Genomic DNA, 15,990 nt, shown 5'->3' with positions numbered 1-15,990 from the left:
ACCTACCGCACCTGGGCTCAGTATAGAGGAGGGTGCAGATCCTTGCCTCTGCAAAAGGGAATGAATCAAGTATACAGTGATGCACAGACAGAAATATGCATCGCGGGGCATGATCCTGCATTAAAGATCTGCTACTAGCCCAAAGATGGAAAGAACCAACAAGTTCCGACCAGGGAAGAATGGCAAACCCAACTGCTGGACTATGCTGAAATGGCAAAACTGACTGGGAGACTCAGTAATCCAGAAGATAATGACTTTTAAAAAGAATGGGGGGGGATTTATAATTTACTTAGGAGACCATTGTAAACAAATAAAAACATTAGCTGGACTGTAAAAATAACTTGTAAAGAAATGAAAAATATGGATAGAGAAATGAAAACTGTGGAGAATGTAATGATATGTAGTTTTAGAAAAAATATTTTAAGGACCCGTGCAGGGGAAAGTCGCGAGATTCAGAGAATCTCATATATGGATATGGTAAAAGTTTTTTTTCTTTGTATTATTTTGAATTTGTTCTTGTAAAAACCAATTAAAAATTAATAATAAAAATAAAAAAGACCTGCTAACTAAGGGGCCACAGGAAGAAGCACGAGTTGTGTTCCGGTGGTGTAGCTGTATTGGCAGAACACAATTTACACCGTATGAAACTCCTCCCATACATGTGGCAGAATACTCCCCAAGAACAGAGCAGAAACCCACGTGGGCCTGGTGTAGTAATGCGGTATCCTAAGCCCCATCGTTCCAGTAACATGCCCACAGCAACCCTCACATCTTCACAACAGGTCTGGGACTGGAGTTATTTCCCCTCCCATTGAAGTTGGTGGAATGGGGTGGACTTCAGGAAATGAGAAAATAGTTGCTCCATCTTTGCCCCTGCAAACGACAGAGCTGATGCAGTAAACTCAGCACCCAGTAAAAGTCACAGAAGCTGCCCCATATCAAGTCAGGCTATTGGTCTCTCTAGCTCTGTATGGCCCACACTGACTGGAAGCAGCAGCCCTTGGAGATGTCCCTGGGACCTCCTGTGTGCAAAAGACCGTGGCCTGCCTCTGGGCTGTAGCCTTTCCTCCCAGAGAGGGCTGGGTTTGGAGCAGGGGACTCTCTCCCTGGCCTCACGGGACACACAGTCTTAGAGCTGGCCGGGATCCTGAGGGAGAGGACAACACAGGGTAGGGGGAAGAGACTGCAGAAAGGGACAAAGCTGCCTTCTTTCGGTTTTGCAGGCTTTGCTGACTGCCTGTCACCGTAGGGCAAAGGAGCAGAGCACCCAGCTGAGAACGAAACAGAAAAGGGAAATGGGAAAGACTGCCAGAGCTTTGCGATTAGAGGGCTGACCTTCTGCCAGGAAGGCAGTGAATGCTGCAAATAAACAGAGAAGGCATGTTCAAAATATATATACACATACAATTAAAAAGCTCAGGACTGTACAGTATTCCAAGCAGCGCCAGCAGCCCTCCTGCCCATGTGTGCCACCCAGATCTTCTCAGGAAGGTTCCCCAACCCTCCAAAACAGATTTGAGGGTTCCCAAGGGGCTGCAAGTTGGTCCACCTGCCTTGTATTTTAAACCACACTGCAACCATTTTCAAGCTAGGAGCCTGAGGCTTCAAACCGCCACATGGGGCTTCTCCTTGCTAGAATAATAGTCCTGCTGGATGAGGCCAAAGGGGACCCATCCAGCCTAGCATCCTTTTCTCACAGTGGACAGCCAGCTGCGTGTGGGAAGCCTGCAAACTGACTGTGGAGGAGCAGAGCATAGCCATTGCAGCTAGTAGCCATTGATAGCTCTTTCCTCCATGAATTTGTCCAATTCACTTTTAACGCCAGCCAAGCCGGTGTCGTCTTGGACTTCTTGAGGGTTTGCAAAGGCGCTTTGAACTCGCCTGGGAGCCATTGGGCAGAGAGGAAAGAGAATCCCCTGGGGGCTGCTGTGGTTCCTATGGTGTCTCTCCTTGCCATGGCATCAAGCAGGCAGGTGAAGATCACAAGGGGCAAGCCTGGAGTTTTTGCTCCTACCAGGCCTGTCTAGATAGTGGATGACAAATGTCAATTGCCATCTGCTTTAAACAGTTTATAGGACTGTGTTTTAATGTTGTAAGTCAGCCTGGGACCTTCAGGTGAAGGGCAGGTAGTCCTACAATTGTAGAGTTGGAAGGTACCCGCAAGGCTCATCTAGTCCCAACCTCCTACCATACCCTGATTTTATTAGTTTTCCATAGTAGAGTTTTTAGCATTGGGGAGGAAGGGCAGGATAGAGCAAACTGTTAAATGATGTTATGCATTCTCTGGGTCATTCCCACTTTACAGGTGAGACGTCCTTTCATATCAGGAGCCTGGGGCGAGGTTGCATCAACTGATCCAGGGTTGCATTTGTTTCTCAGCAAACAGAACTTTTCCCATAGTATGTTTCTTGGTAATTTCTTGTATGTAGAGAGGCCATGTTGTGTAGTGGTTAGACTAGGAACCTAGGAGGTAAAGGGACCCCTGACCATTATGTCCAGTCGTGACTGACTCTGGGGTTGCGGCGCTCATCTCGCTCCATTGGCCGAGGGAGCCGGCATACAGCTTCCGGGTCATGTGGCCAGCATGACTAAGCCGCTTCTGGCGAACCAGAGCAGTGCACGGAAACGCCGTTTACCTTCCCACCGGAGCGGTACCTATTTATCTACTTGCATTCTGACGTGCTTTTGAACTGCTAGGTTGGCAGGAGCAGGGACCGAGCAACGGGAGCTCACCCCGTCGCGGGGATTCGAACTGCCGACCTTCTGATCAGCAAGTCCTAGGCTCTGTGGTTTAACCCACAGCGCCACCTAGGAGGTACCAGGGTTCCCCATTTGGCCATTAAACTACCGTAATTTAGTGACCTTGAGAGCCGGTCTCAGCCTAACCTACCTCACAGGGTTGTTGTGAGGACAAGATGGAGAAGGAGAACTGCGCATGGCACCTTGAGTTTCTTAGTGTAACAATAAAAATAGCAGAACATGTGACAGAAAAAGAGAAGTTATCCTGTTTGCATTTAAACAGACGACCCAGTAAGCTGGTCTGGAGTTCAGCAGCCCCATGGCAACTTTGCCTTCCTTGGAAATGGATTGGCTATTTATTAGTATTATTAATTCCTGCATGGTAGGGTTTTGGACTAGATGAGCCTTGGGGGTAGGTACATTCCAACACTACAATTGTAGGACTACCTGCCCTTCACCTGAAGGTCCCAGGCTGACTTACAACATTAAAACACAATCCTATAAACTGTTTAAATCAGATGGCAATTGACATTTGTCATCCACGCGGGTGGCGCTGTGGGTTAAAGCCTCAGTGCCTAGGACTTGCTGATCAAAAGGTCAGCGGTTCAAATCCCTGCGGCGGGGTGCGCTCCCGTCGCTCGATCCCAGCGCCTGCCAACCTAGCAGTTCGAAAGCACCCCCGGGTGCAAGTAGATAAATAGGGACTGCTTACTAGCGGGAAGGTAAACGGCGTTCCGTGTGCTGCGCTGGCTCGCCAGATGCAGCTTGTCACGCTGGCCACGTGACCCGGAAGTGTCTGCGGACAGCGCTGGCTCCCGGCCTATAGAGTGAGATGAGCGCACAACCCTAGAGTCTGTCAAGACTGGCCCGTACTGGCAGGGGTACCTTTACCTTTTATCTAGACAGGCCTGGTAGGAGCAAAAACTCCAGGCTTGCCCCTTGTGATCTTCACCTGCCTGTTTTATGCCATGGCAAGGAGAGACACCATAGGAACCACAGCAGCCCCCAGGGGACTCTCTTTCCTCTCTGCCCAATGGCTCCCAGGCGAGTTCAAAGCGCCTTTGCAAACCCTCAAGAAGTCCAAGACGACACCGGCTTGGCTGGCGTTAAAAGAGAATTGGACAAATTCATGAGCTATCAATGGCTACTAGCTGCAATGGCTATGCTCTGCTCCTCCACGGTCAGTTTGCAGGCTTCCCACACGCAGCTGGCTGTCCACTGTGAGAAAAGGATGCTAGGCTGGATGGGTCCCCTTTGGCCTCATCCAGCAGGACTATTATTCTATTCTTAAAAAGGTCACGGAAAAGAGCAGGACAAGAACTGGATCCAAGTGCGTTTCCCCCATAAACTGGGGATTTGGTGCAGTGGGGAAGCAGGCGGTGAAGAGTCCGGATGTTAGCAGCATGGGGACATGTGTGCGGGGAGACAAGGCTCAACTGGCCTCTACCCTCCTCTTTAAGCCCCTTATGAGTGGCATGATCCAGCCCAAGCAAAAATACGCAGCAGGGAGGAGCTGGAGGTGCCACTAGGCAGAGTACCTCTGGACCAGGCATAGGCAAACTCGGCCCTTCAGATGTTTTGGAATTACAACTCCCACCATCCCTAGCTAACAGGACCAGTGGTCAGGAATGATGGGAATTGTAGTCCCAAAAACAGCTGGAGGGTCAAGTTTGCCTATGCCTGTTCTGGACTCAGATCCGGAGGGTTGGGCTGCAGCGCTGCTTGTTCCTGAACTCCTGCCATCCCAAGCGCATAGACTGCGCTGAGCCATGGAGGCTCTACAGAGCCCTTACAAAAGAGCAACCTGCAGGGACTGATGGGGGTGGGTGGGAAGAAGTCAGAGAGGGAGTTAAGTTAAATTAACTGAAAACAGCTTGCAGATATTTAATCGGCTTAGGATTTTATTTATGTTAAGTGATGAATTAATATGTTTAATTTCATAATGTGAAGAGTTAAAGATGTCAATGTTTAAGTTAAATTTTATAAGAATTGTGATTTGGAAAACCGTTAAAAGGGTGAAATTCAACCAAGGGGAACAGAGGAAGTCGCTTAACAAAGTTAATAAGTGTAATTTTCAATAAGGCTATGATTTATGTTTGTTTGTCTTATGTTTGATTATAAAATTGTGAAAACCAATATTTATTTATTTTAAAGAAGTCGGAGAGGGTGGTCGCGGCGCCCTTTGCACATGCTCTATGGCACCTGAAAAGCTAAAACTCGCCGCCCGCCGCCAGCTGGCCTCCAGCAGCCGCGCACGTTCCTCCGCGGCCGCCATCTTGGGAGAGGCGGAAATGGATGGGGAGGGGAAGGAAGGGCGGAAGCGCCATCTTGGGAGAGGCGGAAATGGATGGGGAGGGGAAGGAAGGGCGGAAGCGCCGCCATCTTTGCGGCGGCGCGGGGCGAGAGACACCATCGTGGGCGCCATATTGAGAGAGGCACTGCTAGCGGAAGTGACAGTTGTTCGTTACGTTTATTCTATCGTTCCCTCTCCGTCGTTTAACCGCCACAGCAACCCTGCGAGGTAGGTCAGGCTGAGAGTGAGCTACTGCCCAAGGTCACCCTGTGAGTTGCAGATGGCCGAGTAGGGATTTGAACTGTTGGCTCCCAAGGTGTACTGTTGTCAGCACTCTGGTATTTGGACATCTAGGGGTTAATATACCCACCCACCCACCCAAACAAGCAAAATATAGCAAGCCAATTTTATAACCCGTTGTGTGTAAGCTGACCAAAACTTAACCTCTCCATATTAGGCAAAACTGCAGAAATGTGTTCTTTATGGAGAATGCTGCGTTTAAGATCCCCATTATTCCTTCGTCTCAAATTCTGACTACATCTTAAGACAGCTTGTACCCACTGTGCAAGATGAGCTATTGGAACAATTGGGCTTGAAACTTAAACAACGAACCTCTTTCTAGGCCTTAAAAAACAGAGTCAAATTTTAAAGCACATTTGGGGATTTGATCTCCCTAGCTGTGTCTCCCTAGCTACAGCCTATTACTGACTTAATTGTTTGAGTTCTTGCACGAAATCCATTCAGAACTCGTACTTAAACCCAAAATGGCTTTTTCACCCAGCCTTCTATTTTTTCAGCATGTAGCAAGAGTGCTATCTCACTTTTACCGTCTCTTTCACTCTCTAAACTTTTTGTATTTAACAGTAAGAGTTAAGAGACTGATCCAAAAAAGGCAGTGTCAAATGATTCAAAAATAGAGTTCTCCAAAGTAGCAGGTATTTTTGTTCTCAACAGATGCAAACACGACAGTTCGCCGAAGGAGCATGTTTCTGGTGTCAACTGATTTTTAAAAAGCATTTGTCTGAAGGAGCAGGTGTTTGCAAAGTGAACCAATAAAAAAAAAAAGACGCTCTCCAAAGGAGATGTTTGCGAAGTCAACTGCTCCAAAAAGATGCTCTCCGAAGGAGCAATGTCTGCGAAGATCCAACTGATCCAAAAAAGACAGTTTTCTCAAGAAGCAAATGGAGCTCCTCCATGATGAGGTCTATAAAGAAAGGCAGGTCTTCTGGCTGAGCTCCATGAGCCAAATATTTCTGATATCAACTGATCCAAAAAAGACAGTTTTCTCAAGAAGCAAATGGAGCTCCTCCATGATGAGGTCTATAAAGAAAGGCAGGTCTTCTGGCTGAGCTCCATGAGCCAAATATTTCTGATATCAACTGATCCAAAGAAGACAGTTCTACAAAAGCGCAGATGTTTCTGATGCCAACTGATGCAAATACAGTTCTCTGAAGGGGCAGGTCTTTCTGATGTCAACAAATCCAGAAAAAGACAGCTCTCCGAAAGAGATGGTTGCAATACCGACTGATCCAAAAGAGAGAGTTCTCTAAAGCTGCAGGGTATGGATCTCATGCCATCTGATCCAAAAAACACATTTCTCTGGAGCTAGTTTTTGCAATGCCAACTGATAAAAAAGATAATTCTCTGAAGATGTTTCCATTGTCAACTTATACAAATAAGAAGTTTTCACAAGGAGCAGATGTTTGCAATTGTTCCAAAATAGTTTCCCCAGCCTTGCAACAAACCAGGGCAGCCTCCAGATGTTTCTTTGGGCTCCCTTCAGCCACCCACTGGCCCAAAATGGTCTCAGGGAGATTATTATTGGGGGTCTTGTTGCAGTTCTGCAAACATCTGGTGAATTGTGTTTCTTCTACAACAGCTGGCTGGTTGCCATTTATGTTTTTCTCATTGATTTGGGAACTGGGACCATAATAAATAAATAGGTATCTCAAGTTCACCCTTTTTGGACAAAACAGACAAAGACGCAGTTGACTTTCTCATAACCTGTGGACCTAACCAGATTAACTCTTCCACGGCTTTGCAGAATAGATGTCAGATTCTAGACTACATCACAAATGAGAGGTGTGGAGAGTTGTAAGCACAGAATGCTTTCCATTACTGAAGTTACAAGAGATGCATTCTGACAGAATTAAAAGCTTGGTACAAAAACCTGTACAAATGGTCAGGTTTCATTTTGTGGTAGGAGGAGCTAATCCTACTTTCCCCCACTACACATCTTGTTCCATAAGAATTGTTGGGTAAACATAGAGTGGATAATAAATATTCCAGCTTCAGAGCAATTTACCAAAACCAAGTCCCATTCTATCATGTGGTGCATATCAAGTGGATTGTGCAACCTGAGCACCAAACTGCATTGCCGTCTGTAAACATACCTCTTGCAGAAATCACATTTCAGTCCTTGGTATGCCAACTTGTAACTTTCCCCCCAACCCACCAAAAAAGACCCCTACAGGTATTATGATTTTAGGAAAACACGTCCCTCTTCGGTCAATATGCATTTTTAATTTTTTGCATCGTTCAGATATATTGAGATGTTTTCTGCTAATCACTGTGTGTACATCTTTTGTACAGGATGGATGATGCAGCAGCCCTAAATAACAGAGTGTTTTAAGATAATCTAGAACAACCCTTCCAGAGGACAATATATCTTGTGAAGCTGATAAAACAAAAACCAAAACCCAACCCCACCATTAACTTTCCTGGGACCCAAACTAATGGATTCAAATTACAAGAAAGGGGATTCTGACTAAACAATAGGATAAGTTTTTGAGGGTCAGAGCCATTCAAGAGTGGAACGGACCACCTTGAACAGAGGTGAACTCTCTTTCACTGGAGGTTTTTTAGCAGAAGCTGGATGGCCACCTGTTAGGGATTTTTTGGCTGCGATTCCTGCATTACAGGGTGTTCCCTTCCAACTTTGTGATTCTATGTTTATTAAATTTGTATCCCAACCTTCCTCCCAAAGGAGCTTAGAACTGAACAAGGTCCAGTAGTTTTGGCTGAAACTTGTTAGGCCATATTTTGAATACATTACAGTAAACAATACTGTCAGTCTGGAAATTAGGATTCAGTAACCAAAGAATTCTGAACACTTGATATAAATGCTACTTTTTTCCTCCTCCAGAGGTATTTCAGTGAGCCGGCATAGTAGCCTTGCCATTACTACTAGAAAAACATGCAACACCTTTTTTTTTATCTTCTAGAAGTTGTTTCTTACTGAATCATGGTATTACACTATGACATAGTAAACTCATTTGCTATTCCTGCACTAAAGCAGTGTAACGAGTAAAACAAAAGACCTGTATTTATTTGGGGGTTTTGTTTCTTGATTTGTGATATATTTCATAAATAATGTTTGCTTAATCAAATTAAAGTTAAACAAGTGTTTATTACAATACTGGGAATAGTTCATATGAACAGACAGAGTTTTGCTGTGCACTTTGAACGGTATTTACAGACATGAAGAATTTTTAGGCAAAAGAAAAGAGTTAAGCCAAGGCAGACTTTTAGTAAGTCAAGTTCTGTCTACAGTAGGGGAAGAGGACTCATTTCCTAAGTTAATAATATTGGAAACACTGCTTTAAGTTTTCTTGTATTCAATCCTTTCTACTTTTACGTCATCACCAATCAGCTGATAAACGTAAGTAACAACAGTGGAAGCTTGGATGTCCATCAGCACAAATGAAGGAATGATGTTGCTGTAGAAAAAGAACATTTAAGTGTTATTTTAATGACTGCATCTGAACTCAGCAAGTTCTTTGAAAGCTAAAGTTACCAATCCTCTGCCCCTTTGTTTAAGAGAACGCCCCACTGAACTCACTGGGGGATGGTGACCCCATGGTCTTCTAGCTGTTTGTTGGACCCCTATCAGTGGCAATCAGCACCCCAAATGGTCAGGGATGATGTGAGGTGTAGTTCAAGAACATGTGGAGGGCCCACAGGTTTACGATCTGTGTACAAGATGGTCTTGAGGGAATCCCACTAGCATCCTCAAATAACCACTTGACATCAGCTGGCATTTCTGCAGCCTTGGTCAGGAAATACAATTCAGTAGACAATTCTAATATCTCCTGCTTTATCCTCTAGCACCAAACACCTCTTAAGTTGCATCAAGCAAAATACGAACCAACTTGGTACTCCTACTGAAACACAAACAAAATGTATTTTATTATTTTATTTACTGGTTAAGAGTTTAAAAGTGATCAAAATTTTGGGAAAAGTTCAACTGCACATAGTCCCTTATGTGCTTTGATATCAAAATAATATTCCAAACTGCAAAGAAATCCTAAGACTATATTGAGGAATGTTTCCTGTACCCAAATCTACAATAAATTTATGCAATAATCCAACTGGATAGCAAAGAACAAGCAGCCATGAACACCTCAGTCAACTAACTGCATGACAAGCACATTGTGGTATATAGCAACTCACTTTTCCAAAGCACTGTAGGCTCCTGTTGCTGATCCAGGGTTGATATAGAACTTATTTTCATGTTCAAATGCTTCAAATTTGTGTGTGTGCCCTGAAATTAGGATGTCCACGTCAAACTGCCTTTGAAGTAACGCCAGGCTGGCCATGTCGCCCCATGGAATAACTTGATGGCCATGGATCAGTCCAATCTTAAACTGTCCGACAGTTACAACTTTCTGTTCAGGATAATTCAAGTTCTAGGATTAAAGCGACAGCACAAAAATCACATATGCACCAAGAGTCCATTCTCCTGTTTTATCAATTCCAAAGAAAAATGCCATTTTGTATTCTTAAGAAGAACAGCATGGCAGCATGTTAATTGGTGGACTAAAGGGGTACTATTGTCAGACGCAAAATACACGCATCCCATTTACTCAATAATAATAATAATAATAATAATAATTTTTATTTATACCCCGCCCTCCCCAGCCAAGGCCGGGCTCAGAGCGGCTTACAAGCAATAATAAAAACAAGTTAAATGATTACAACTTAAAAACAAAATTAAAAATACAACACTAAAATATTGGAACATTAAAATATTAAAATGTAGCCTCATCGCAGGAGGAGAAGGAAAAGAAAAAAGAAAGAAAGGGAGGGAATCAAATTGGCTCCAAGCCAAAGGCCAGGCGGAACAACTCTGTCTTACAGGCCCTGTGGAAAGAAATCAGATCCTGCAGGGCCCTGGTCTCATGAGGCAGAGCATTCCACCAGGCTGGAGCCAGTGTTGAAAAGGCCCTGGCTCTGATTGAAGCCAATCTAATTTCCTTAGGGCCCGGGACCACTAGAGTGTTGCTATTTATGGACCTTGAGGCTCTCCGTGGGGCATACCGGGAGAGGCGGTCCCGTAGGTATGAGGGTCCTAGGCAGTGAAGGGCTTTAAAGGTCAAAAGCAGCACCTTAAATCTGACCCTGTACTCCACCGGGAGCCAGTGCAGCTTGAAAAGCACTGGGTGAATATGCTCCCATGGCAGAGACCCCGTGAGGAGCCTCGCTGCAGCATTCTGCACCCGCTGGAGTTTCTGGGACAGCTTCAAGGGCAGCCCCGCATAGAGCGAATTACAGTAGTCAAGCCTGGAGGTGACCGTCGCATGGATCACTGTGGCCAGGTCGGGGGGGGGAAAGGCAAGGGACCAACTGCTTGATGCGGCAAAGGTGGAAAAATGTCGTTCAAGAGAATCCACGTGATATCAAACAGACTTGCAAGGTCAATAGTTCTGTAATTAAACTAAAAAAGAACAGCACAACACAAACAGAAATCTACCGTCTTTCCCCACCCAGCAATTGAGTTACCTCATCAAAATCCCCTCTGACGACATGAACATCACCAGCCAAGGTCTTGAGGTAGTCATAGCTCTCCTTTGTGCAGAGGTTCCCAGTGCAGAGAATGTGCTGAATTTTTCCAGGAACCAGCAGCTTCTTGAATTTAGCTGGCAGGCTGTTGCAGCGGTGTGGGATATGAAGGTCTCCCAACACTAAAACCAACTTACAAAGGAGTAAAAGGAAAGACAACACATTTAAAGTCTCCAGCAAAATGTCACGAAACTTTCAGTTCCCAGTCTTGTCCGTGATTCCTTCACTTACGAAGTGATAAGGTTTCCCTAAAACGAAGGCAGCCCCATTAAATTTCAGTGGGATTACCCCATCCTTATTGCACTTTGTAATTCCTTCCAAATCCTGTGACACTTGGATATTAAGGCGCCAACTCCCCAATAAAATATTGGAGGGGTCCAGGCCCCTCCCAAAGTTGATGGGCACTGCCATTCAAACGGTTTGGGTGCGCCATGTCTTGTGATCCATTATTCAGGGCAGGGCTCACCAGCCCCCCCCCCCCCAATATTTTATTCAAGTTGGCACCCCGCCTCAAGATAACAGTCATCTCGCCCCCAGATACATTTTTTCCCTAGCACACAAGCAGACAATTCTGTAGTAACACTTCCAGGCTCTGGGCTGTTGCTTTGGTGCAGTGACACCACACAATGCCTTGCACAAGTCAGATGCAGGTAAATGGGGTGTGTCATAAGCAAGACAGGCAGTGGTAATACAGAGCATTAAACTGCCTCTGATGTTGGCAAAAGGAGCTGAGGACACTTAGCTACAGCCACAAAATACTTATCAGCTTAAGCTCACCAGTGCATCAAGCTCCAAACCCCGGTCCCTGGCAATGAGAATGCCAACTTACTTTTGCCAAAGTATGCGCAGAACTCACATGTAGCGCTGGCCAAGCCTACAGGGTCTCATCCTCATACTGTGTTGTAGAGCACACCCCAAACTCCCCTGTTGCTGCAGTCAGCAGCGAAGAACTTGTCTGCCATTATCGGTCTTCTCACTTAGAAACAGCTGATAGGGTCCTCTAAACTGAGACAGTGGTTTACAAAGTCATCACAATGAAGCACCACGATGCAAGAGTTTGATCGCACCCCAAAACTGTAGTTGCAGCATCATCTGCAGCTAGCAAGACATGGCTCTTGACTCTGTATAAATTTATGCATTCTAATAGCCACTAAGTGGGTTGTCACCTGCCACCACCAACGTTAGCAACAGGCCAAGATGAACAAACTTACTCTGTGCCCAGCCTTATTTGGATGAAGAAGTTGATTGCAGACAGGGGGCGGGGAGCGGGGAATGGAAAAAAACAGGGTGAGACATGAACAATGTTAAATAAAAAGGATGCAACAGAAAAGGAAACATCTCAAGCCAAATTAATAGGCAAATCATCAACTAAATTTGAATGTTAGGAAAGGAAATGTTTAAAAAAAATTGATTTATGCAACTGATTTCATAAAGCAGGGCTGGGAAATCTCATGCCACCACTCCTTCAATTGTTCTGCTTCGTGTCCTCTTTGAGTGCTTTTGCCTGGTTGAAATGCGTCCCTGAATTGTGAAGATGCCCCTTGTTTGCCAGAGTGGAGAATGGAGAGATGTGGGCAGGTGCAGAAACCTCCTCCATTTTCATGGCTGGAAAACAGCCTACTGTATAAAGGTAAGTCTACCCACATTTGCCTCTTGCCCCACCCACACTTGCAATGTGCCCCCACTGGACTGCGTTCCCCATGAGAGAATGTGATCCTCTTGCCTGAAAAAGGTCCCCGTCTCCAACATTCATGGAAGGGTTTTCTTAGTCTTCCCTGAACAGATCCTAATCTCTTGCAGTCACCATGGAACCTGTGACCCTCTGTGCATTTGTTGGATTCCACCTCCCATCATCCCTGACCATTGGCCATGCTGGCTAGGACAGATGGGAGCTGGAGTTCAATCATAACTGGAATGCCACAGGTTCTCCACTAGGGCCTTTTATTACATGCAACATAATTCACCGTGCAGATGTAGGACTTCCAATATGCAACTCAGGAGTCCACTGCCCATATTGGCTTCCCCATTCACTTCTGTGGAAGGGAGAGCTCTATATGTTTGGTGATGTGAAAAGGAGCTAACCCTTATATTGAACAAATACAGAGAAATGGGTGTCACAGTGTAAATCAGAACAAAAAAAATTCCTTCCAGTAGCACCTTAAAGACCAACTAAGTTAGTTCTTGGTATAAGCTTTCGTGTGCATGCACACTTCTTCAGATACACACACACATGCACACGAAAGCTCATACCAAGAACTAACTTAGTTGGTCTTTAAGGTGCTACTGGAAGGAATTTTTTTTGTTTTGACTATGGCAGACCAACACGGCTACCTATCTGTAAGTGTAAATCAGATACAGGATTTTTGGCATTAGCTCATGAATGACTCTTCACATACCCACTTCGTTTTAGTTTACAATGAGGAGTAAGAACCAAGTTTTTAGTCACAAAATCCTCTTTCTTGCCATATTGCTATAGTAGATCCAGTTGGGTTTGAGGTTGATCCTATTTGATCAGTGATACAAAAGGGCTGTATTCAATGCTGCACATCAGGGAGGCTCGGAGCCTCCAGTAGTGTAAAGAGAGCCCCTCCCCTCAAATGCTTTGAGGCTCTGGCTTCTGGTCCCACTTCAGAAAAGCTCTTATGAACAGGACTCTGTACTCTGCATCATGACAAATTTTGCAACCTGTACAAATTATGCAGAACTACATGATTTCTCTTGAGTGATTCCAAATTTATTTACTGACGCATTACACCTTATCATAGCCAAAACTTACTGTTTTTACATAATTTATTCTGGTTTTGCTAACCATGGGCAGGGTGAAAGAGTTGTGGAGGAAGCTGAAGTCCCTTTCCTAACTACTGAAAATCTTATTCAGGCAACCTTTTGGGACACAGAGATTTCATCAGGCATTGTTCCAAGATTTTCAAGCATATAATTGCAGCCAGATAGGCTGAAGTGAAAGCCAGTGCTCTCAAGGAGTTGAAATTCCCACCCCCACAATCTCTGCAGACACAGACCTGCATCTGAGCACTACAGGAGCTGTCCAGCTCTGTTTACTTTCACAAGATGCTTCCATGGCTGTTTCAGTGCAATGGGGGGGGGGGGGGGAAATCAAGCTGCTTGTCTGGAACCAAGCAATTTCTACCAGGGATAAAATTCCTTGTACCAGCAAGCATTGTCACTTATTCACAACCTGCCTCCGCACCCCTGGTTCCTGACTATCCCCATCAGTCAGTTTCATGTTATACTGACACACAGCACAAGATGGCTCAGTTCGTAATGCATCTAAGGGGGTTAGCCAAGCATAATTATGAGAGAAAAGTTATTGCCATAAACACCATGAATGTACAGTGGTACCTCTGGTGACAAACTTAATCCATTCCAGAGGTCTGTTCTTAACCTGAAACCATTCTTAACCTGAGGTACCACTTTAGCTAATGGGGCCTCCCGCTGCCAGTTCTTAACCCGAGGTACTACTTCCAGGTTAGCGGAGTCTGTAACCCGAAGTGTTTGTAACCCAAGGTGTTTGTAACCCAAGGTACCACTGTATGTGAGTATTGCAGAAAGGGAATCAAAACTTGTTAATTTAAAGCAGGACAAAATCAGAAGAAACTCGGCAAATCTTCAGGGAAGCTTACTGGCTGCAAAATAAAAAAAAATCCTTCCAGTAGCACCTTAAAGACCAACTAAGTTAGTTCTTGGTATGAGCTTTCGTGTGCATGCACACTTCTTCAGATACACTGAAACTTCAGTGTAGGAAGGAATTTTTTTTGTTTTGACTATGGCAGACCAACACGGCTACCTATCTGTAACTGGCTGCAAAATGTATTTGGAAGAGATAATATCACAACACTGTCATTTTCTCAAACCATTTTGCATATATCACTGAGTTTCAGATGTATTTCTCTTGTATAAAATTCAGCCGTACTCCATACGTAAGCAGAGTAAGCTCCACTGAAAACAATGAGACTTGTAATTTAAAAAGAAAACACTTTTTTTTTGGGGGGGGCAGCGAACTATCCTTCACTCCCTCTCACTTTTGCTCCACTAAAAAGTGCTACCACACTAATGGTGCTATAAGCAAAACAAGAACTGCAGGGATAAAGACAGAGAGAGTGTTCTGTCTGGGAGTGAAGTTACCCGGGCTGAGCGTGGCAAGTTAATCCTTAGTTCTTCAGGATCTTCAGCAATCCTCATAACAGTAGCAGGGCAATGATCATGCCACAGGAAGAACGTTGTCCATCTTTTGAGGACCAACAGACGCTTTGTTATTTAAGAACCCCCCCCTAAAAAAACCACCCCTGAACCCAACGTAAGGTCTGAAGGCACCACCCCGATGCCGATCACGAGGCCAGCCTGGGAATCCTGGGCGTGCAACATGGGAGGAACCATTTAACGAAGTGAAATATACTCTGGTGTTAAATAGCATCGAGCCAAATTCACCCCCGACCCCGCTGGCTGCGGCTGTTGGGAGCCGGGTGCCCAGCAGCGTCCGGAGGGCCCACAGGGCAGCCGGCCCGGCTGTTGGCAGCCCAGCAGCTGCCCCTCACCCGCGGCCCTCCGTGCACTGCCGGGCTCCGCCTCTCACCAGCCCGGCCGGCAAGGGGGAGGGCAGCCGTGAGCACAGCGAGACCTCGAGGGACGCCAGGCCGAGGCAGGAGGCCACGAAGACGGACAGCTCCGTCCCCCAGTTACCGAGGGAAGAGGAAGAGACGGGGCGGAGCGGCTCCAGGAGCGGGGCCTGGTGGGCCTCTGCGCCGGCCTTTCTCGCCGCCCTCGCCCTCTCAGGGCAACTCACCATCTTGGGGGGCTCTCCGTGCCGCTCCTGCACCGCCTTCCTGCCTACCTTCCACCGCTTCCGGTGTGCCAAGCCGGAAGCTAGGCCTACGGAAGCAGAGGCGGGACAATAAAAAGCGCACACGCAAAAAAACCCCACAAGCTAAGACCTATGACGGTTTGCGGAGGCCCCTGCCAATCAGAGCCGAAGAGGCGGGGCCCGTTCGTTTCCAAATCAAAAAAGGGCGAAGGTGGGAGGTCCTACATCCGGGCACTAGCGAGGCCAAAGGAAGACAGGTTCCGCAAAGAGGACCGATAGACACTTTCGGTTCCCGGTT

General features: G+C 45.9%; 1 protein-coding gene and 1 long non-coding RNA gene across 3 annotated transcripts; one reads left to right on the top strand and one right to left on the bottom strand.

Annotated features, from left to right (window-relative positions):
* The first annotated feature begins 5,120 nt into the window (after positions 1–5,120).
* On the top strand, positions 5,121–8,578 carry LOC144328372 (uncharacterized). Its single transcript, XR_013393557.1, has 2 exons — positions 5,121–5,301; positions 5,987–8,578. It is a non-coding gene; the product is annotated as an uncharacterized LOC144328372 (long non-coding RNA).
* On the bottom strand, positions 8,422–15,826 carry VPS29 (VPS29 retromer complex component). 2 transcript variants are annotated; one of them, XM_028741281.2, is made up of 5 exons: positions 15,675–15,692; positions 12,085–12,096; positions 10,814–11,005; positions 9,485–9,720; positions 8,422–8,751 (listed from the first exon to the last, which is right to left on the bottom strand). In XM_028741281.2, the coding sequence occupies exons 1-5, from the start codon at positions 15,675–15,677 to the stop codon at positions 8,634–8,636; spliced, it is 561 nt and encodes a 186-aa protein (XP_028597114.1). In that variant the 5' UTR covers positions 15,678–15,692; the 3' UTR covers positions 8,422–8,633. The 2 variants fall into 2 exon arrangements, with proteins under 2 accessions (XP_028597114.1, XP_028597113.1); XM_028741280.2 differs by lacking the exon at positions 12,085–12,096 and having other exon boundaries at positions 15,675–15,826.
* Between the last annotated feature and the right edge of the window lie 164 nt (positions 15,827–15,990).

The sequence above is a fragment of the Podarcis muralis genome, chromosome 7 (assembly GCF_964188315.1).
Source record: "Podarcis muralis chromosome 7, rPodMur119.hap1.1, whole genome shotgun sequence".
NCBI lineage: Eukaryota > Metazoa > Chordata > Lepidosauria > Squamata > Lacertidae > Podarcis > Podarcis muralis.
The sequence above is the reverse complement of the archived record's forward strand: the minus strand, read 5'-3'. Positions and strand labels throughout refer to the sequence as shown.